General features: G+C 51.8%; 1 protein-coding gene across 2 annotated transcripts; it reads right to left on the minus strand.

The window, feature by feature from the left end:
• Positions 1 to 2,104: 2,104 nt before the first annotated feature.
• Positions 2,105 to 21,873, minus strand: TMEM9 (transmembrane protein 9). Of its 2 annotated transcripts, none has more exons than XM_010362684.1 (6): positions 21,763 to 21,873; positions 21,172 to 21,273; positions 19,062 to 19,153; positions 14,014 to 14,122; positions 11,096 to 11,227; positions 2,105 to 3,134 (listed from the first exon to the last, which is right to left on the minus strand). In XM_010362684.1, the coding sequence occupies exons 2-6, from the start codon at positions 21,235 to 21,237 to the stop codon at positions 2,982 to 2,984; spliced, it is 552 nt and encodes a 183-aa protein (XP_010360986.1). In that variant the 5' UTR covers positions 21,238 to 21,273; positions 21,763 to 21,873; the 3' UTR covers positions 2,105 to 2,981. The 2 variants fall into 2 exon arrangements, with proteins under 2 accessions (XP_010360986.1, XP_010360987.1); XM_010362685.1 differs by having other exon boundaries at positions 21,466 to 21,873.
• Between the last annotated feature and the right edge of the window lie 1,352 nt (positions 21,874 to 23,225).

A 23,225-nucleotide genomic window follows, 5' to 3' on the forward strand; every position in this document is an offset into this window, starting at 1 on the left:
TTTCTAGGGGAGGGAGATGAGGAGACAGGAAGGTTGCCTAGTGGCCTCAAGAGTGAGCCTCACGGGAGCATTACTGGCCCTCATGGGGGAAGGGAGGGGGTGGAGGCCATGCGCCTGCTGGGGCACCCTCAGCCTCTGTGGCAGCACTGCGCTGCCCAGGGAGGAGCAGGGAAGTCAGGCTGGGCGGGGTTGGGGTTTTACTGGCAGATGCGTAACAGTGGATGCCAGGAAATGAGAGGAGGAGGAGGAGGACTGAGTCGGGCTAGGTGAGGAATGAAGGAAAGGCCACGAGGAAGCAGGCTGGCCTCTCCATCAGCCTCCCTTTGAGCCACACGAGGGATGAGTGCTGGCCTCTAACTGTGGAGACCAATTCTAAGGCTCAGGCTCCCAGGGCCAACTCCAACCAGTTGTTTTTCCAGGTAGGACCAATCTATTACAGAACAGCATGGTTGTTGGGTTTGAGGGAAGACAGGATTTCTGAACACAACAGCACGAAGTTCTGTTCCTTTTTTTTTTTTTGAGACGGAGTCTTGCTCTGTCACCAGGCTGGAGTGCAGTGGCACAATCTCAGCTCACTGCAACCTCCACCTCCCTGGTTCAAGTGAGTCTCCTGCCCCAGCTTCCCAAGTAGCTAGGACTACAGACACGCACCACCGCACCCAGCTAATTTCTGTATTTTTTGTAGAGACGGGGTTTCGCCATGTTGGCCAGGATGGTCTCGATCTCTTGACCTTGTGATCTGCCCATCTTGACCTCCCAAAGTGCTGGGATTATAGGTGTGAGGCACCACACCCGGCCAAGTTCTGTTCCTTTTACATCATACGAGACAAGGTGAAGAATGTCATTTCTGATCTTTTCCGTCATTGGCTGCAGGGGTCTTCATCTCTGTTCCAGATACCAGTCAAGCAGTGCACTCACCCCTTGGTGGGGATCTCCGTCCTTTCATATTCACAGAGAGATGAAGTGCACTCTGCCACCGTCTGAAAATCGGGTTTTGTGTGTGAAGTTGAGACATATTGAGATGTTTGGTTACTGGCTGAATCCTTAGTAAAGTGAACAGTCACTCCTAATCTTTTATAAATGTTCATATACTGGCCTTAAAGTTCGGTTTATTTATAGTTAACAGCAGTTGTCCTGAAAACTACCAAAGCCAGGTTGGATCATCCGCAGGACTTACCCAAGCCTCAGAGAAATGTGGCACTCAAGGTTTCCCCCAGGGCATGTGGTTTTACAGGGGAGATCTGGCAATGTTAGGCACCAATTTCTGGCCTGGTTATCCTTGGTAAGTTAATACACCCACCTGCCCACCTTTGGAAAGTGCTGCTTTTGTGTGCCTCTTGAAAGAAGGGCATCCCTATCCTGAAAGAATAAAAGAGCCCACTGCAGCTTCACAGCAGTACTTGGCCCTAGTAGGCGCTGAGTAGCTGCCAAGTAAATGAACCAGTAGAAATGTTGTCAGTACCAACTCCCCTGTCCCAGCCTTGCATTTGGGGGCACATCTATCTTTTGCTAGCCCTACCACAAACTTCCCAAGTGGACTTGCTCAGGACCCCACAATGCACTTGGTCCTCTCTCACCTGGGTCTCTTGTTTCCAATGCCAACCAGTCTCTGCTCCTCCTGGGAGCCCCATCTGCAGGTCACCCCAGTCCCATCCCCTTTATGCTTCTGTCTCTGAACTTCAGCAAACTACTGCAAACTGACCCCCTACCTCACGTTGTTCTCTTGCCTCCCACCCCTCTCCAAAAACCCAGCATGGGGGCCCATCTGTAGGATATTAAGATGAATCAGGCACTGTTCAGTTTCAGAGGAATAGCCCACAGACATGAAGCAAGTAAAATCTCAGGATAACTCCCAAGGGCCGGTTCACCATGCTCCTTGCCCCAGCCTACCCACCTCTTTCCTCATCAGGTGAGGAGGACTTCCAGCAAGCCGTGGCCTTGGCCTGAGTGCACTGTGGTTGGCTCTGCCACAGCCACCTGGACTTCCCAAGGCTCTGCCTGTCTGGACCTAGCAAGCACAATGCTCTCTGTCCCCTCTGGGATACATTTACCAGGTCACTTGTGAAAAATTCCCAGTTCCCTAAATCTCTTAAAATCCAGCAAGTGAGAGAAATAAAACAATTTAATGATGGCTTCTTGATTTACACACAAGTCTAAGACAAGAGAAGGACAAAATTTTCTCTCCATGCACCGGTACAACGAAGTTCAGGGACAAGAGGCGACCCAAGGACAGGGGCTGTGGTGTTCAGATCCACGGTCAGCCTCTTGAGTCTCGTGTTCCAACCAACCATCTGGCTCAGCGACTGTGGACATTGGGGAGAGGAGGGACTGCCCAGCCCCCTCAAGTGTGGGTGAGGGGACCGGCAGCAGAGTATGCATGGGCACTCCATGCCCCAATGGGAGAGGTGCACAGGGGACAGGGAACACCAGCTTCCAGGTGCGTCCTGAAGACCACAGTGGGCTCAGGGGGCCCAGCTCTACCATCAGAGCTGTCCTCAGGGCTGGAGCTGGGGCTGAGAGGGAGGTGGTGATAAGAACCACTGCAGAAAGGAGCACATGCTGAATGCTGGGCCATGCTTTCCTCCCAGACACTGAGTTCCTGAAGACCCAGCTTTATCTTCCAAGGGTAACAACATTCCCAAGACTCGGAGCTGGAAGGTGGCAAGAGTGGAGCCAGGAGAGACAGACTGCATCTACTCCTGAGGCCGCCTCAAATGTCTGCACTCCCTTCGGGCCTGCCTTTCCCCTCCCTTCAACCCCAAAGACCCAAGAAGACAACAGAGATCGGAGACCGCATCCCTCTTCCCTAATCAAAATAGTCAAGTACAACATTTCTAAAGTTAGGGAGGAGGAGGAAAAATGCCATGGGCTCTTAAAGGGAAGACTGGCACCGAGAGAAGGGAGAAGTAGCCCCTCGCTTTGTCCAGCCTGGAAGCTGGCAGCCATGGTGTTGAGGCCTTGACCCAACCATAGGAGCCCATCTAGCTGAGCATCTTGTGCCGATCGAAGACTGTCTTCCGCTGCTCCTGCACCTGCAGCTTCCACCGCTGCTGGGCACCTTCCACGCGCTCCAGGACTGTGTTTGCTCGGGGTCCCCCGAGGGATGCAGCAGCTGCTGCCATAGAGCGAGCATCCTGTAGTGGGAAGAAAAAAAGAGAAGATCTGGCACAGCAAGCCAGAAGGGTCTTGGGTCCTGAAAGTCTGACATGGAAAGAATGACGCATGAGCAACCCCAAAGCCTGACCTTCCCCAGACTGGGAGGCTGGGCCTCCACAAGTGCTGTGGGCTGAGGACCTTGCCTTGTCATCTGCAGAGCTGAACAGTGTGCCAGGTCTGCTGGAGGCCTTAGTGTCTGTAGCATCTGCAGGATGGGGTCCCTGTCCCTCCCTGGGGCCTGGGAAAGGAAGCACTCCAGGAAGAGTAGGCTCTGCTGGGGCCCCAGTTACTGCCACACAGATAGCTCAAGTGAGGTTCCCAGCCTGAACTCACCCCTCATCATGCTCCATTCCACTATTTCTAACTCTCAAGAAGGATACTAAGCATAGGCTTCAAGACCTCACTTAGGCAGAGGATCTGATGACGTTCGTTGTTTCAGGAATGTACTGAGGTGCCCCCAGGGCTAGTACTAGGCTAGAGAATTCCCTTGCCCTCCCTGCCATTGCCCAGGGAATGGGAGGAAGGCCCAGGGGCTAGGGTCTGGCTACCCTGAGATGGCAGCAGTCTGCTTCAGATGGGAGAAGGTGCCTACTGAGGAGTCTGCACAGATCCAGATCCACGGGATCTTAGTTTCCCTGGGAAAGAGGGATGTGACATCACTCAGGGAGTCTGGCAGGGATGGAAATTCAGAGCCGCCCCAGCATTTCCTTTGCAGAGCCCACTCTGGCCCATTCCCTCCTTGGATAGCCAAGGACAGCTCCGCTTCCTCCCTATCTGCCTCTGCTGATCCCCTTCCCCTTTGCTTTCAGAACTGTTGCTGCCGTCAAAAGCATCCTCCCCTAATTACCACTTCTCTGCCTCTGAAGCTCCGGAGCCTCTGCATTTCCTGCAGGACCTGAACCTGATCTTTGGAGAGAATTAGAGCTGAGGGCCAGGCCTGCACCCCCGTGGGGATTTCCTCCCTAGCTTTCCCTGCCTCTCATCTCCTGCCACACATCTCTTAAGGGATTAGTGCACTTCTCTAAGCCCAGAGCCGCCCAGTAAATGCAACTTTGCTTCTAATGCCCCAAGCTGGCACGGCTTCTGTCACCATGCAGCTGCCAGGCTGGGGCGAAGGGGGGTGGTGAGGTGAGGGTAGGGTGGACAGATAATGAGCTGGCAGTGAGGAAGCTGGGAGAGGATTCATCATCATCCCCTTGGAGCTCTGAGGACTTCATCTTGTGAGCGCTCATCTCTAAGCTGCATTAGAGATGGATACTGCCTTCTGGGAGCCTCCTGTCCAGGTCCTGAGGAAGGCTTCCTGTGCCAGGCTAGGTGAGGCTCAGGGAACACCTGAAAGGCAGGTGTGGCCATGTCAGGCAGGGGGCACACTGAGCTGGAATTAGGACCCCTGGGTTCTGTTCCTGGGCTGGGGACCACCTGCCCCTTCTAGCCTCAGACTCCCTAGGCCTGTGTCCCAGGTGGAACTACAGGTCCACAGCAGGGGCTGGGAAGGAGCCATGGCCTCAGTCACTTCTGAGGCAGTGTGTCCCTGAACAAGTTACTTTACTTCTCCAAGCTTCAATTTAATATAATAAATATAGTCATTGAGACTTTTTTCTGCTCTACAGTCTTTAGGAATTATAGTTACCGAATATTACCCGCCCCCCCCCCACACACACACAGTGAAAAGGAAGTTTCATAAAACAATACTTAGCGTAATGCATTCTGATATTCTTTGCTCTGTTCCATTTTATTTTATAAAAAATCCTGGTCATGACTCACAAAATTCATTTCATGACCTAATGGCTTGTTTGAAATACACTGGTTTAAGATTAGTAGATGGGTATGGCAAAGTTAAATAACACACATATAAAGCACTTACTATCCTGGCTGTCACAGAGCTAGGGCTCAAGAAACCTTTGGTTTCTTTCTTCCCTAGGAGCAATGACTGATATCAAAGCCTAGCTCTGGAAGCCAGCAGGCAGTAAGGCTGGCAGCCTGCTGCCAGGAGAAAGCCTGTGAGAACTGCTATGCTGCTGCCCCTCCTTCCAGTTCCATGCCTTCCCTGTTCACTGTGCTGACTGAGCTGGCCACAGTGCTAAGACCAAGCCTCCACCCAATCCTGCCTCTGTGTGGCCGTCTACATGAGGTGGACACTAAAGACCCATCTGGGAAGCTATGGACACACCGGGACTTGGTCATCCTGGCTCTGGGGGCTGGACTGCCTTCTCTTCTTCTTTCCATTCCCACTCTCATCCCTTCTGGGACCGTCTTCCTCATGACAGGGCTCCAGTGTGTGTGGGGTGGGGTGCTATGCTTGGAAGGGTGGGGCAGTTTTAGCCCTGCCCTCCTTCCACTGCTCTGCATCTCAGGGGAGCGTCTTGAGAAGGGGAAGCCAGGGAGAGCCCAGAGCAGAGCATTAAGGGAACATGCTGAAATTCACCACATTACCACAGTATCATTTGTTTTCCCTTCATGTAAAGTCTTAACAAACAGCTCCTAAGTGGGGGAAAGCTGCCACTGAGAGGCTGTGTTTCCATCGCTAATAGTCTGATTAAAAGGTATTAAAGCCTCCACATCTGTTTCACAGACAGCCCAGAGTGAGGCCTCATCCTTGCTTGCTCTGCAGCAAGTATGGTGGGTAGCAGCGGGAGAAATACCACCAATTCCTCCCCTCTCCCCCTGAGTCTGGGTCTCCGGTTAACTTGGGAACAGAAGGGCAGTTAGGAGGAGAGGCGGGTGGAGCCCCTCCCAATCAGGGGAAAGAGCTTGGACGTGGATGGGTTCCCAGGAGGTCCCCAGAGGGACCAGACCAGTGTGACTGTGAAAAGTGCCACTACGTGCCAGGCGCTCTGCTAGGCACTTTACACAGATTATTCCCAGGCTTACAACACTGGCAAATGGGTAAAACCATCCCGTATCGTAGCTGCAGAAACTGAGGCTCTGAAAGGTGAATCATCTTGCTGCCCAAGGCTGCATGGCTGTTTACTGGCCAAGTCAGAATTTGAACCTATGTATGTATATCTCTTATCCTAGGACCCAGTTGGATCCTTCTTTAGCAGGTTTCTCCTAAGAGGGAGCCAGCATGGACAACCAAAGAGACAGGTTGGTATCTTTCCCCACAGCTAGAGCAAGAACAAAGCACCTCTAAAGGAACCAATACTCAGGACATCAAGCGAGGCCCTCCTCTCCAGCACTGGGAGGACCCAAGTAGCTGTGTGGATAAGCCCAAGCTGATCAAACTAGCCCTGAGCCCTTCAGGCCATCCCAGATGAAACCCTCTTCAGTCTGCCCAGAAGCACTGGTACTGAGCTGGCACTAGACTTGGCCCAAGTCTGATGACGAGAACACAGGGACAGTGAGAACCCCACCTCAGGTGGCTCTCCCCTCTCTGGCTGCTCCTCCTCCCTCCTCCCCAATCCCAGACACAGGAACGTGACCAGGCGGTCTCGTCACTTACCAGCCACTCAGCAAAGCATGGCCCTAGTGCAAAGCCCTTTAGCAAGAGGACTATACAGCCTGAGTTTTCCATGTTTGACCCAAATCCTTGCTGCTGTTGCTGCGTCCCCACTGCATCTCTGCGGCGAGGCTCTCCCTGACCCCTGCATGCTGCGGCCAGAGCCACCTTCCTACGACACACCAACTCATGCTGTTTCCCTGCTCAAAAACCCCAGCTGGGACCCAGCTGCTCACAAGTAAAACCCTGCTGAGCATGACATTCAAGGGCACTCCCAGCCTCACCTGCCCGCTTACCCCCGAGCCTCTGGCTACACTGGTCCATGCATCCTCTCTCTACCTGCGGTGATCGCCTCACTCAGGCCCTTGTGCACTCTGCCCCTCAGGCTTCCCTCCAGCAATCATGATGCTACTTAAGTGTTAACACCTGATTGAAACAGCACATTCTTAAGGATGAGCAAATACTTGTAAAGCTTCCACGCACACATTCACAACAGTTATGCTGAGGTAAAAATGATTATGTCTATTCCAGATTTAGAAACTAAATCAGGAGGTTAGCACCACGGATAGTAAATGGCAGGGCTCAGCCCCTCCCACGACTGTGATTAACCACAATGCTGTGCTGCCCCACTGGAGGCTCTAGAAGCATCTGTTGAATTGCACACCTTTCTATTCTGCCCTCAGGGGAGGAGGCTGTCTGGACTGCCCTCATCAATGTGTCTGTTCCGTGTTTCACTGTCAGCTCCCCAGGGCTGGGGTCCTCAGCACACAGCTGCCACCCATGTGCGGACAGGAGGGGAGACTGCTCCCCAGGGGCCCGAGTCTTCTCCCCGGTGCCTGCATTTCCAGTTCCCATCATCATCATCGCCTTTCCTTGATTTCCCTGTATACTCTCTCCCAAACGGGGCCCAGAACTCTACCCACTGCCCCAGGAGGGTGAGCACTTTGAAGACCTCTTCAGAGCTTGGGCCCATGCTGTGAGCAGCGACATCCCCAGCCTCAGAGAAACCATGTGTGTCTCTTCAAAGAGGGCCCAACCTGCACATCTAAAACAGCTCTGTTTGCCGTTTCTGCCCCAGCAAACATGCTTGCTTCCTCCTTTCAAAGGACGTCTGAGCCCAGGGATTACGCCTAATGCTGCTGGAATCCCAGGGGAGGTAGCGCCCAGCAATCAGGGCCCACTGAGGCTCTGCCAGCGCTTTCAAAGGGAACATGACAGGCTTTCATCTCCCTCCATGAACAGGGCTGAGGCTGAGGGGGAGGCCTCCCCTTCCTCTTCCAGTTCTTTACCTCCAGGGCAGGAGAGCTCCTGGCCACAGGAATTGGGAAGAGGGAGCCAAGGGGTCCCTAACCTGAAAAAATGCCCTGACTTCCAGATCTCACCCCTAACTGGGTCCCAAACTCCTGGGGCATAGGGTCTGAAAGTTCCTGGAGCCTAGGGAGACTTTTCCTTCTAAAGTCACCGAGTTGTACAGGCCTAGGCGAGCTTTCAAGGAACTCCAAGAGGCCATGTCCTGACTTTGTTCCTCTTGGGGTGAAACCCAGAGACATGGCTACAGCCTAGGTACTCCTGCCGCTCCTCTGAGTGCCTGCCCCCCAGCCCCATGTTTTCCCACATCCTTTTCCTCTGTGCACTGAGAGGGACAGTAGATTACCCCTTGTCGTCCAGGACTAGGGCCCCGGTCTCTGTAAAGGCAAGTTCCTTGGGTTCTGTCTAGCCCCAATGCCTTGTTCATCCTCCCTGCAGTTCAGTGGTCACTCTCCCATCCACCCTGACCTGGCACTGAAAATCCCCCTCTGCCAGGAAGCCTTCCTTCCCAGACTAACACAAAGGGAAGGGTAACTTTCCGACCCCTTGTCTAGTAAAGAGGCCCTCCCAAGGCATCTGGCTTCTTCAGCTGACCATCCATCTCATGAAGCCAGATTTTACTGCCAGCCTTTATGTTTCCTGCTGGTTCACCTGCATTTGGCCATCTTGGGGCTTAAATCCCCGAGGGCAGACATAAGGTCTGGGCAAATCTCAACACTGTACCACCTGCAGGTTTTCTGAATACACTCAGAAAAGCAGGGTTGCTGAACCACAGACATCTGTGACCTCCAGACCACACAGAATCACAGGAGGTGAGGGGATGGAGAGGTGATGCCAAAGAATGGGACCGAGGGCACTTCCTCACCCAGCCAAGGGCACCCAATGAGATCTACCTGCCCCAGGCCAAAACCAGCCAGAGTTGGCTGCACCCTAGGTTAGGGTATCAAAGAGATTAAACACAACCTTTTATGACCTTTTAGAACCTTGGGTGAGAGGTGAGGGCATGTCATCCTGTCCATACCAGGGCCGGAATCTCCCCTACTGCAGGGAGCATGGCTCGCCAGCTTCTATGTGCTGCAGCCTGTCACAGCCTATTGTCCTCTCAGGCAGTCCTGCTACAGGTTAGCAAATCTAACCCCTTCTTCCTCCCAAGGCTCATACGAACAGCCTTCAAATGAGGAGCACCCCAGGTCTCCTGGGGGTAAGAGAGACCTGGGTTCATACCCAGGGACGGTAAGCTGCCCTCCCTCCGGCTCCCTGGCTAGGATAGCAGGAGACACAACAAGGCCATGCCCCAGAGCCATGCATTCCACGGAAATCATTGGGCTGCATCTCTCAATTACTACCCCAGCCAGGACTGCAATTACCACATTACCCCTAATCGCTGAGTGTTTATTAGCGATGCTCCTCCCCTATCAGAGCTGCTATTACTCTACATTAATAACCAGGTAGGCACACGAGGTTTCCTCTTGAACACAGACCACCCAACTGCCAGTGCCACCACCTCCCAGGCCCCAGCTCCAATGGGGCAAGGTTCATCCCCTCTGCTCCACCTTCGGCCAAACTCATGTCAGCAGGAGGCTGGGGGCAAACGGAGCAGTCCAGGCATGTGCGCAGGGTGGGGCAACACAGCCCTCGAGAGCAGGCAGGCTCCCTCCCTGACCTGCCCTTCTCTTCACTCCTCATGCTGGCCCAGACCCACATCACCCAGGCAGCTTCACACTTAGACTTGAGCCCCTGGGTCCTCTTTTTGGTGAGGAACTGGCTCATGGTCTTGCAAGGGAGCCCAGCCCACCTACCCCATAGTTAGACCACACTGTCTACAGGAAGACTCCTAGCTTCCTCCTTATACTGTGTTAAATCTCTCTGTCCCTAGGTGAGGCTAAGCTGTCTCCTACAAACTTCTGAAGGCAGCTATCATGCGTCTCCTTTAGTTGTCTCTTTTCCTTTAAGCTAAATAACTCTCAGTTTCTTCAACTAATTCTCCAAGGCCTAGCTGAGGCGCTTCCCCACTAGATATTCCTTATGCATATGCATGAGTTCACTCAGGGCATCCCTCCATCAGTCAATAAACAGGAGTATCTTCCAGCAGCAAGGCCCTGGGGACAGAGCTCAGTGTGGAAGCAGCAGCCAACCCCGTCCGCCTCGGCTCCACGCCTCTAAGCAGCCCGCTCTGCTGTCTCATGCGCCCAGCTAGCTGGTACATGAGCGCGTAAGTGGGGAGCCCGAGGCACACAGGGCTCACTCGGGCAAGATTCCCCTAGACCACCTGGGGAGTGCGGGGCTCATCACAACTCTGCTCAACATGGAGGTGCACCACGTCTCACTCCTACCAAGAGTCCTTCACCTGAGCCCTCCTGTCCCCCTGGGTTTCCTCGCCATGGTGTCCATAACTTTTTAGTATCAGGATGAATGGGAAGACGATGAGAGCGCTTGTTAACTGCGCTGGGCCTGGTCCAAGCCCCGTCAGCTACCCACCATTGCATGAGCTCCTGGAGGCCTTGCAGGCCGTCTGGGGTCAGTGGTTCCCCACTTTCCATATCAGATAAAGCCAAGCCCCCTTAGCTTGACATTTAGGGCCTTTAATAATGTGGCCTTAATCTACTAGCCAGCTCTCTCTGCCACTGTGCAAACACCCTTACCCTATGCTTGCAACGCTCAAACTTCCTCACACGTACGTGGCAACGTCCCCCGCCCGGCACCACTGTCTACCTCATTCCTCTTCTGCTCTGGAAATCCTACATTTCCCTCCAGACCCTGGAGCTCTGGTTTGCATTGAGCAAGTGTTCAACAGATGTTTGTGGAATCACTTGACAAACAAATTAACTTGCCGCCTTCCAGTCCGCCAGCAGCTTGTCACCCATGTCTGAGCATGCGGGGAATATTATGTGTATCTATGTGTGACTGGCCCTGGTTGGCTGCACCCCGTCTGCCGGGAAGCACAGTGCAGCAGGATGACATGGCTCCCCCGGCTTGTGCATGGAGCCTGCCTGATGCCTGGTGTCCTGCTTCATCTGGAAGGGCAAAGGGCAGGTCCCTGCTGAGTCTGGGTGGTGTGTAGGACATTGACCAGAAAAGCAACTTGAAGCGTGTGGGGGAGGTGGGCCCTAGACCTAGGTGGCGCTCCTCTGGGTTTTGCCCTGGGGACACACATGCAGGGGCCCAGGGCCTGGGCACTCAAAGCCCTCTTACCTCATTCTCCTCCTCATTGTGCAGTTGCTCGGTGTATGCATCTGGCTTTCGGATCAGAGGGTCCACCAGCATCAGGAAGGCCATGTAGAGCAAGAGGGCACCCACCACAGACAGGTAGATGACAATGATGACCTGGGGAAGAGACCAGCGTGCCCGTGAATCAGCATCTGGGGCCAGGGCTAGAAATCCGTTTCTAGTCTCGGGCCATCTGTGCCTGGCTGGCAGTGACTCCTCGAGTGGTGCGCTAAGAAAGGACTTGGAGGCAATGTGGGCTCAGAGGGAAAGCATGCCCTGAAAGGAAAGGGAGGGCCTACTCCACAGAGGAAGCGCTCTGTCCTAACTTGAGGGAATCTGCACAGCAGGCATCAGGGCAGCTGCCTAGGCAGATGATAGAGTAAGAAGTCTGGAGCCTGATGCCCTGAGAGGCTCGCGGGGTAGAGGTGGGAACACAGGGCCTCCCTGGCTGTAGAAGAGTCCATGATGAAGGGTGAAGCCATCAGAAACTAAGAGCAAGGAAGAACAGGCTGTGGAGAGGCTGGAAAGCTGAGACCAGGAAGAATAAACCTGGGCTGGTGGGCTCATTGCTCCTGTGGAGAGCAGGACGGATGGGGCACGCTGACCCACTCACAGCACGCCCCTGCGCAGAGTGGCTCGGGCTGGTAAGGCGTGCACTGGGGGTGGAGGTCATGCCTGCCCTCCCACCAGCCCCTCTGCAAGGAGGGGAAAGCCAGGGCTAGAACAACAACTCCATGAATCTCTTACATACACAGTGCTTCACAAGCTGGAGTCATTTTCTTTTTACAGAAAAGACAGATTTAATGAGGCAAATTCAATGTTTCTCAATGTGGGTGCTCTAGGATTTTGGGTGGGACATCCCTGTAACGGTGTTGGTAACACACCTCGGTTATTGGAACCACAAAAGCACCTTCATCTGCTTCTAAATGCCCTCTGTGGGGCTGCAATCATCGGAGAACTGCTGGGCTAGGTCACCCAGGATCCCAAGGCTACCAGACGGTAGAGGTGTGACTCGAACCGAGACTTGCTGACTCCCTCTCAAATGCCTTTCCTAATTCCACAGTGCCTGGCCATTGCTGGCTTCTGATCTCAGCCCTGCCCTGCCTAGACTGTGAACAAGAGTGAAAAAAAGAACCTCAGGACTTTCAAGCTGGGCGCCCAGCTCAGTCAATAGCCAAGTTCCACTGGACCAATGTCCCACCTGATTGGGGCACCGTGTTCACGCCTGTTTAAACAGGTCAAATAATCAGACCTCACCTGCACCCCAGGAAGGCAGAAGGAGAACAGAGGCTGGGTCTTCAATAGGCTGAAGCTGAGGGGTGCCTCCTAGGCAGGAGGACTGGGGGAAATGGGAGGGATTAGGAAGTTGTATGTGATGAGGTCCCCATGCCAGGAAGTTCCCTCCCGGCCAAACAGGGAGCAGTGGCGACATCTGGCTCTGAATTTCAGGTCTCAGGCGTCTGGTCCCTGGAGGGTGAGGCCCACTGGAGCAAGTTCAGAGAAGGAGAAAGACAGTTGCAGGAGGGGCTGCCTCAGGTGGGAGGATGAAAGGAGTTGAGTCTGCACAGGGCACTGGCTGGGAGCGGTGGAGGACAGACAGCTGCTTTGTCCCTGAGTGGTGAGAACACAGAGGAGCTACAGCACAGGGCTCCCTGGAACAAGCAGGAAGGACAGCAGTGAAGACCACCACCCCCCAAAATGTGCCTCAAAAGGAGAAACCTGATGGAGGACCCGGCAGTGCCTTTAAATATGAGAATTATTTTCCAATGCTATCTACAGACTCTTCAAAGGATAAGCAGAAAAAAACTACAAACTGGAACAGAAAGGGCTACATTAGGCCGGGCATGGTGGCTCACATCTACAATCCCAGCACTTCGGGAAGCCAAGACTGGAGCATTGCTCGAGGCCAGAAGTTTGAGACCAGCCTGGGCAAGATAGTGAGACCCTGCCTCTACAAAAAAATTTTTAAAATTAGCTGGGTGTGGGGATGTACACCTGTGGTCCTAGCTAATCAGAAGGCTGAGGTGGGAGGGCTGCATGGGCCTGGGAGGTCAGAGCTGCAGTGAGCTGTGATCATGCCACTGGACTACAACATAGGCAACAGAGTCAGACCCAGTCTCTAAAAAACAAAAAAAAAGAGAGAGAAATGACTATGTAATCAGTGAGCACTGTGTGTGCCAGGCGCCTGGTCCAGGATTGTTAGAACCTGGACTAGGAAGCTGCACTGGGAGGCTGGGGGTCATGGGGGTCTCTGCTAGGGCGGCTTCACAGCCTCCAGAAGACACAGGAAGTTCTGCCTGGTGCAGAGGAATGAACAGAGACCTCGTGACGTCTGTGGTGGTGACTGTGTCTACCATCTCTTTCCTGAATTCACCCAAATAATCAATGAGAACAAGGTTCAGGAAAACACAAAAGGACCAATCTGATGTTCTTCCAGCACCCAATACCCAGCCCTAGTTCACAGCTCTGATGCTTTTTACAGGAGCTTAGTCACTTTGGAAGCTTAATTAGACTAAGCTCCAGGAGGGCAGGCCAACCTCCCCATTGGCAGCATTCGCCCAGAATATAGCAGGCACCGAAAAGAGATTTACTGGATGAACAGAAGAAGAGAGAGGAAGGAAAAAATCTGGAAAGAATGCAGGGAAAAGGGAGTCTCCAGCAGCTCTCCCAGGGCTCTCCCCTCTCACTGTAATGGGAACCACTGGAAAGAGAGCAGAGAAGGGAGCTGGCTCCAGGAAAGTGTGGGATGTGGGTCCCGGTGTCTGTACTAGGCCAGCCTAGAAGCCAGTCTCATAGCTGTTGGAATGTTCCAGAATAAAGTGAAAAACTGTGGGTGCAGGCCAGCCTGCGATTGGGGAATGGAGTGTGGGAATCCCACTGGCTTCCTGAGACCCTGGCATTACCTTGATGGTGGTGGTGCTGCGCTCCTCGTACCTGCACTCACACAGCAGGCAGTAGGCCTCCACGTCATGGCCAGGCACCGGCATGGGCTCCACCACGTGCAGGCAGTTGCTGCAACAGAGACAGACAGGGCTGTCGAGGCAGGGCCACCAGGTCTTAAAGCCTCAAGACCAGGGAAGCAGGCAGCCAGGGGAGCTGAGAGGTAGGGACTGGGCAAAGGTGAAGGGTGCCCCCAGAGAGGACTGAGGGCTTATAAAGGATTAGACTGGCAGAATCCCTTCCCAACCCAAAGCCTCATAGCCCATGCCCCTTGCACATCAAAACCAGTTCTCCAAACTGCCTACAGTGTTGGCACCAAAACCATCAACGTTCCCAGAGTTCTACCCCCAGCCGCCTTCCTCATCTCATGCTATGTTTTCCCTGCATGTGCTCTCTGTCCCAAAGATTCAACTCAGAAGCTGACGGATCTTAGATCAGAATCTCCAGCCAGGGCCACTCTCCTCTATAAGCTACAGGAGTCACTATTTGCATGTCCCATAGAGACCATGAACTCTACACCCGCCCCTGCACACCCTTTGCCCCCTACTCCCTACTCCTGCAAACTGGCTCCCCATTCGCAACGGCAGAGAACACCTCTACCATCCACTTCACTGTCCGGGTCAAACCCTGGAAATCATCTTTGACACTGCCTTCCTCTCATCTATGAATCCACCAAAGGCCAGTGATTTTACTTCCCTAAAAATTCCTCGAATTCATCTCCTTTATTATTTCCCACTGCTGTGTCTTAGCTCAGGCCCTCATCCTATCTTCCTTGGACAACTGCGCCAGCCTCCGCACTGCCCTCCCGCCTCTAGTTTGGCCTTTCTAACAGGTACTACCTTCCCACGGCAGCCGAGTAGTCTTCCAGAATGCAACTCTGGTCATGTCATTCCCCAGCTTAGGCCGGGTCAGTGCCTCCACAGAGCCCCTAGGGCCAGGGCTAACTCAATTGCTCTGCCAGGGGTCCCAACCCAAGTTACTACAGTTCCATCTCCTGCTACGCCTCCCTCACCCACTTTCCCATCCTCCAGTCACATGGATCTGCCAGGCTGCTCTCTGAATAAGCCACACTCACACTCTTACCAGGAGGGCATGGCTTTGCCACCTCATCTCATCTTTTAACTCTCAGCTCAGCTGCCTGTGCCCAACAGCCAGCTCCCCCCAACCCCCCGCCAACGCACTGCACTGGAATCCAATCTTTATTTGTGCTGTCTCCCCAGGAGATGTGCGTTCCTTGAGCACAGGGTTATGTCTTATACATCTCCATATTCCCAGTGCCTAGCTGGGTGCTTGCCAGAGCAGGCTCAGTAACTACGTGATTCCTAAAGGAAGAGCAGACCCACTTAGCCCACTTTCATCTAACAGCACTCTTGAATAAGGTGGGATAAAGATCATAGGTTCCACATCTAAAAACAGGGAAAGAGGCTTAGGAGGCAAAGTGGCATCTCCACAGTGGTGGTGAGGCCAGAAACCAAATCCAGATCCTCAGCCACATGTCTTTACTTCTGACTCAGCCTCAGTGGGGCCTGGGCTGGTACCTGGCTTGTCTCAAGCCTCTCATTCCCAGCCTTCCTCAGATCAGCATGGTTCCAACCCGTTGGGTTCATGCACCACACTGAGAAAGCAAAAAAGTCTACAGAACGCACTTCATCACTACCAATGGAAAAAACCAAACTCCTCGGAGGTGTGCAGAGGTGAAGCAGGTGTCATGCTGCAGCACACCTGGGCTCTGTCCTGGCTCTGCCACCAAGTGTTCATATCCTGGGCCTGTCCTCCTCTCTGTGAGATAAAGCAGTTGTACCAGATAATCTTTAAAAGGCCCTTCCAGCTCTGACTGGAGTCCTGCAAGAGTCAAGCACAGCTCCCTTCTGAGCTATAGGGCTGGGTTTCTGGCAGAAGCATCAAGGGTGTGTGATATAAAGATCATGTGTTGGAATAAGAATGAGATGTGCTCTAAAAGACTCTGTTCTCCTAAGAATCCATATGTAGCATACAAGAGTTTATCTAAACCTTTCATGATCCAGTTCCATCTCTGTGTCCAACATGCTACTTACTCCCTGCTGTGAGGTCTCCCCTGTTGTAACTGAAAGTACTGCTTTCAGGCCTTGCACGCTGTTTCCTCTGGGAGGGAGGGGTTGAGGGGCAAGGCCAGGGTCACCCAGGGTGCTTGGTTGTCATTCCTGTCCAGAGGGAATGCCATCTTCCCTTCTCCAGGAAGTCTCTACAAGCCTCCAGATTCCTCCCTTGCGTGAGCTACGCTGGGTCTTGGGTCTAAGTCATGCCAGTACTGCAGTGGGATTTATGGATTTCTCACAAGGCCAAGGTGTCAGGGGCAGTTTGGAAGGGCGACCTGAGTTCTTCACTGTGGGATCCTGCTACCCAGGGAAACAGCAATAAGGAGCTGAAATACTTCTGCTGTCTCCAACTCTCCCACGATAGTGGGCAATTTATTTAACTTCTCCAGGCCTCGGTTTTCTCATTTACAAATGGAGACTGAACTTGGTCAGTGTCTTCCAAACTGTACTCTTTTGGGACCCATAGGAACCACTGTACTGTGGGGTGGTAGGCAGGGAGGGGCTGAGGAACACTTCCCTCTCAGCCAGAGCAATTCCGACTTTACGTTTTATAGACTTTGTTTCCAAAATTGATTTTGTTTGCAGAAAAGTTCTATTTTAACAAGTCTGAAAGGCAAGGAACTAGCCAACTTATTAAGTGCCTTCCTGCTCTGGGAGTGTCTCTAATAACACATCTCCTTGCCAGACTCACCAATGGGGCAAAATTGGGGTTTCTGCCTTTTTTGCATATATGGTTATAAACTCTCAACACTAGATGGCAGGATACCAGTAAACATAGGAACATACATGGCTTGGCCATTAAACCTGAGGACCGCATCTCAGATGATTCTGGCTTTACTCTGCACAACCAAGGGGAAGGGTGCAAGTGTTCTCTAGCAGTGGACCAACGTGACAGCAAAGTGAAAACGTGGCAGAGACCAGAAGACCCACTCAAACTGGCCTCCTGTAGCCCTAGTGCTGAGGTACTCAGATCAATGTCAAGGCCCCACCCTACCCTTAAGAGGCTCCAGGCAAGCACATGATGACTCCCAGTCAAGGTCAGTGTCACTGGGTCCTAGAATCCTGGAGTCTTTCCTCCAGCCTCACCCACCACCCTTAATGGAACTGCCCTGAGGTTCCTGATGTAAGGCTATTCATCAGGCAGCCCCTTAATTCTGACTTCTAAGGGAAAGAAGGAGATAAACTATAGCCTGAGAGGTCTAGACAGGACTCCATCCTCTGCAGGCATCCAACCTTGGGTTTTCAGGCCATCTATAGCTCCAGGACAGACAGACTGTTCCTAAATTTGCAAGTGTCTGCCTGCACAAGGAGTGTGGGATATAGCCTTGTTATCTGGTGAAGGGCTAAGACAGCCCATCAAAGTTTTTACTGATGCTATTTGAAGTATAACCACAAGATACAAGGGGGCTACTTGGACTCCTCCTAAGTAGAAGGCCAGTGCTTCAGGAGGAGCCCGTTTTCTCAGTCTGTGGTGTAAGTCTGACCATGACTATCTATGTGGCCACCAGTAAGGCATGGTATCAGCTAACATTAATATCACTAATGTTAAAGACATTAATATCAGCTAACGTTTATATAAGCACTTACTATGTGCCAAGTATTGTTCTAAGTGCTACAGTTACCTGTGCACACATATGCACAACACACACACAAACACATACTTAACACTCAAAATACTGCCACTATTTACAGTAAGGAAATCAAAGTGCAGTGGAGACTAAGTGATCTGTCACACAATTAACAATCGGCTGGGCTAAATTTGAAGTCAGGAAGGTTGAACACAGAGTCTGTCTATCTAACTAGACTGCCTCTCAGAAAACCACAGTCTCAGAGTTGGAAATCCAACTAGCTTCAAAATTCTCGAGTGTTGCTCTGGATCAACTGCGTCCTAAGCACCAAAGGAAAGAAAGGTTACTGCTTCCCCCCAACCTCACTCCGTATTTGAACAACCAAAATAGGGGGGGGGGGTGGTACTGGGAATCTGTATTTTCTCAAAGCTCATCTGCTTTCAGAAAGCAGGAGAGGCAGCACTGACCCGGACTCCTCATCTGATGCTGGTTTCTTCTATAGTGACCTCAGCCCATCTGTGCTTGGGGCCCTTCAAGGATGGAGATTCCTGACTCCCAAAACTGTCTAGATTAGAAATGCTCCCTCAACTCATGCTTAAGTCGGTTTCCCTGAAGCCTTTATCCCTTGGCCCCAACTCTATACCAAGAAACCCCACTGAACATAACTGATCCCCACCAGTACCTGCTCCCACAGGTCCCACTTCCCATAACATGCCAGGTCTTAATCAATCATCGTGTGTCCCCAAGTCCTCTCCTCTTTAGGCTCTCCTTGCTTCCTTAAGCCATATCCTTCCAGGACAATGTGTTGAAACTTCCCTTCACCACACTAGTCTCCTTTCTCTGAATGAATTCTGGGTTATTCTTCTCTTTTTAAAAGTGAGGTACCCACAAATGAATTCAAGACTCTAAATTATTTCTTTGGGCCTCTGTCTCTGCTATTATAAAACAGGTGCAAAATCCATTCCACTTACCTTACAAGGATGCTATGAGCCTGGCACAGAATATCACATGTAACACAACTTTGCAAAAGCATTAGGTATCCTACAGTATGTGGTCAGAATACCTACCTCTCCCAACTTCTCTACTACCATTCTGTATGCATCACTAAAGACCAATATTCAAAGCAAAACAACAAAATCCGCTCCTCCTGGCCAGGGACCACCCAGCTGGAATTCAAGACACCTGGGTCCTGTTTCCATAGACAATTGACAACTATGAAACTGGTTCTGTGACATGAATAATTACTCCTTTGAAAGGCTCCCCATAGGAATGGGAGAGCATGCTTATCCTCCAGGGTCCAAGAACTCTAGTAAACACCCATAACTTCAGCTGGGTATAGCAGCCAGAGGCCTGTGTGTAATGCCTTACCAGTCCTTCTGGGACACATTCTGGTTGTAAATGTGCCCACTGATGTTTCTATAAGGTGGACAGATGCATTTGCACCGGATGTCTTCAGAACTCTAGAAGAGAAAGCACATGTCAAGTATGCAGAGACCCTGCCTGGGTTCAGGTTCTAGCAAGGTTGTCAACTTTCTGTTCCCCATCCTGTTACGTGAACCGTATCTATGCTCTTGAGCTTTCTCCATCCCCAAGTTCAAGTCCAGCAAGGACTGCCACTATAGGAGGCAAGCTACAGCACAGGGTCCTAAAGACAGAAAATGTCCAGGTGGCAAATGAGACTCACAGAAAGTTGTCTAGGCCTGCGAGTCCCAAAGTAGGTACTTAGAGGAATCGGGGGAGAGGGAAGAGGGGAAATGGGTGGGTGTGTGTGTATGTATGTGTGTGTGTGTGTGTGTGTGTGTGTGTGTAGCAAAGTGGCAGTCCTCTACCCCGGACCCCACACTTGTGTGTACACCTCTGTCCAGTGGACTTGGCAGCCAGCCTCTTCCCCACATTCCATCTCCAACTTCTTTGGTAGGATTGGGGAAACATAAAGGGCAAGGGTAAACAAGAAAAAGTGGGTCATTTCTGTGGGCATACTCAAGCAACCCCTTTGAAAGTTCTTCCCTTCTGGAATGAGTAAGAGATACCACCATAAATGTCCTTATTAATTAGGAATTCTGAGGAGAGAATGGAAGCAAACCCCTGGCCTTAACCTTACTTCAAAGCCTGGATGATCTTTAGTTCCATAGATCTACCCAAACAGCTCCATAGGAATGTAGCCTTAAAGAATGGAAGTTATCTCAGGAGTCCTAGAACTTAGGTGGGTCACCCTTAATAATGGAAACTTCAAACTGTATAGGACTTTACACTGACAGGGCATTTTTACATTGTTATGTAATTTGATTCTCCCCAAGCAGAGTAATAGATACAACTGCTACTACAGGTGGCAGTACTAGCACCCCTAAAACAAAAATTCGAAATGCTCCCAATCTCAAACTTGTTAAGCACAGACATGACCACAAAGATGATGTTAACACTGCAGAAAAGCACCTATAGACATGGTAAAAATGTGTCATGGGCTTCTTGAAATACTACAGCAGAGTGCATTCATAACAGAACAAGAAATCGTGTCAGTCCATAAAATCAAAAAGACTTCTAAGACAAAAGCTTGTTAATGAATCAGGTGACTGGCAAAAACATTTTTAAAAGCCATCTGGCAGAATGCCTTCTCATCTCTAGAGAACCCACTTTCTGGTCCCTCTACGGCTTCAAATACTACTTCTCACCTAAAAAAAATACTGTGCACAGTAACCTTTAATCAAAACACAGCATCACAGCAGGAGACAGAAAGCCTGATGCTGCTGTGTCTAGCAGCTGATACAGGTATTCTGGTGATGCTACTGTGCTTAGTTACCCTGAACACATCATTTATTTTCACTGTATTAATAGTACATCATATTTTTTACTGTTAAGAATTTATTTGTAAGAAAATATTTATCGGTAGCACATAAATTCATTGTCAGGAACCGTGGTGATGCCAACCAACCAGACTATCCACATGGGTGCCTAAGATAGTGACACCTTTGCTTTCTGATGGTTCAGTGTGGATAAACTTTGTTTTATGCACAAAATTATTGAAAATATTGTATAAAATTACCCTCAAGCTATGTGTATACAGCATATATGACACATAAACGAACTTCAGGTTTAGACTTGGGTCCCCAAGATACCTCATTTTGTATGTGCAAATACTCCCAAATCCAAAAATATCTGAAACGAAAAATACTTCTGGTCCAAAGCAAAGAAAGGTACGGAGAACTTAGATAACTTCTCCAAACTTCCTTGCTGGAAGCCACCACTGATCTGTCTGATCCAGAGTGAGTCAGTGCTCTGTGCCCACCCTCTTCCCCCGCACTATCCTTAAGAGAGGCCAGCAGCCTTGAACCTGAAGACTACTAAAAAAAGTATGGCCCATAGGTGAGTGAGAGGCAGGCTTAAGGAGCAACTAGCTACCTCTGAGTCAGCCCTGTAGACAGGGTGGCCGTGCACGGTGGTCGGCGGTCGTGACCAGGTGCTGCAGGCTCACCTCCCTCACCTTGTTGGCTTCAGCTGGGGGCACCAGCAAACACCCGACCACAGCCACCAAAGATAAGAGCTTCATGCTTATCAAGCTTGCTGGGCCAGCAAAGCCGGACACCTGGAAAAAGAGATAAGGAGTCGGAGAAGGGGAAGGTGACCACGCCACAGCCAGCACGCTAGGCCTTTAACCATCCTGCCAAGAAGTGGGAATGGGGTTGGGGGCTGGGCTCCAGGATTCCAAGGCCTGCTAAACTCGGTCGCCAAATCCTGCTTTCCATCCCGCACAACTCTCCGGCTCTCCGCCGGCCACCTGGTGGGCCCGGCAGAGGGGGCCTCGAGAGGACACCGCTGCCAGGGGCCTCCAGTTTCTTCTCAAGGCCCGGCTCTGACCCGCGCATCACGTCCCACTGCCCTCCGCCATCTCCGCCTCTGCCCGCTCCGCAGCTCCTCCCCGCTCGGGCCCGACGGGAACTTTTGGGTGCGAGTCTGGGACCCCTGCTCCGACGGCGAAGGCCGGTGCCCACCACGCCCAGAGGTTTTAGGCCAGACTGGGACCCCCAGTACCCCCGCGACCCCCATCCCCTCCCCCAATGCCGCGTCCACGAACCTGCAAGCCCGCCGCAGCCGCAAAAGACCCAGCGGGCCCCGCCCTCTCCTAGCTTCTATTGGCTGCCAGAGGCGCTCCTTAGCCCAACCGCGCTGTCGCCATGGCAGCAAGACCCGCCTTCACCTGGGCGTGGAGACTCTTGCGCAAGGGAGAGACGGGCATTTCTCAAACCCGACCAAATCAGAAAAGGGAACGTCAGCCTTCCAAACTCTTGGGGAAGGGTCTTGCCTTTGTGTGGCCTGAGAATTCCCACTGCAGTGCTTCTCTCTTCCTTGTATCTTAAAACTCAGCTTGTTTCATCTTGCTGTTTTAGAGAGAAAGCGCTTTATGCACTGTAAGCTAGTAACAGCAACAAAAACGATATGAGATTGAAGGGCTTTGTCCTCATTCAAAATCTGGAAATGTTATTTAGGGATCCACGTCTTTGCTACAGAGGACTTTCTGTGCGGCAACGTCTCTACCCCTACACACACACCTGAGAAGGAGAAATCGAGGGTTGGAGAGGGGTTGGTGTGGGCTGGGCCTGTGAAGAGTGTGCACAACAGCGTCCATAGCCTGGTCCCCCTACCCCATGCTGGTGCTGGGCCTGGCAAAATGGGGCAAAGTGTGCATGGCCAGGATGCAGGGGTGGGGGTCCCCAGTTGCTATGGGGCAGGTGTGAACTTCTTGCCAGCTGTGAAGGAAAGAGGCCTTCACCTGAATTCAGGGCACCAGACCTGGAGTGAGGACACCAGGGCTTTGGCCCTGGCCCTGCCCCTGCCCCTAAGCAGTTGTGCTAGCCTGGAAAAGATACCTCCCTTCTCTGGGCCTCAGCTTCCCTTACTTCACTTATCTGTAAAATGATTTGGTTGGATTATAAGATCCCCTTCAGCTTTGATATGTTGGGATTCCTTAGGGGTGGGTGGGAGGGGTATCAATATGGCCCAAACTTGAGGTTGGTGGCTGGATTAGCATATAGGCTGGGTCCAGGTGGAATCAAGCCCCTCGAAGGCCCTGTGAACTGAGGTGGGCACTTATCTGGAGGCCATTAAGTTTGTGTTCCTCTCTCCTAAGCTTATGCCTTATTCCTCTTTATTTCCTTGCCACCTGGCAGAGTGACCTGCGCTTGGTGAGTGCTCAGGAAGTGTTTGCTAAACTGAATTATATAGAATTAAATTAAACCTAGTTGGCAGGGAGCAGGGACAGGAGGCCTGTGGTGTGATGCAAAGGTCAGGGGCTTTGGAGCTAGAGTGACCAGGGCAGGAATCCTGGTTCTTCCCTTCCTAGTTGTGTGAATTTGGGTGGTTTCCTTTAGGACACCGCCTTTGGGTCTTTGGAAGTCTTTGGAATCCTTTCGGAAGTCTCGGTTTCTGTGCCCATAAAATGGGATTAATATTACCAAATTTTCAAGGTGGTTGTGGGGATATAATGAGTTTACATGTGCAAAGCACCTAGAACAGCATCTGGCACAAAGAGGAAGGCTC

This window comes from Rhinopithecus roxellana, chromosome 1 (assembly GCF_007565055.1).
Source record: "Rhinopithecus roxellana isolate Shanxi Qingling chromosome 1, ASM756505v1, whole genome shotgun sequence".
NCBI classification, from domain to species: Eukaryota; Metazoa; Chordata; class Mammalia; order Primates; family Cercopithecidae; genus Rhinopithecus; species Rhinopithecus roxellana.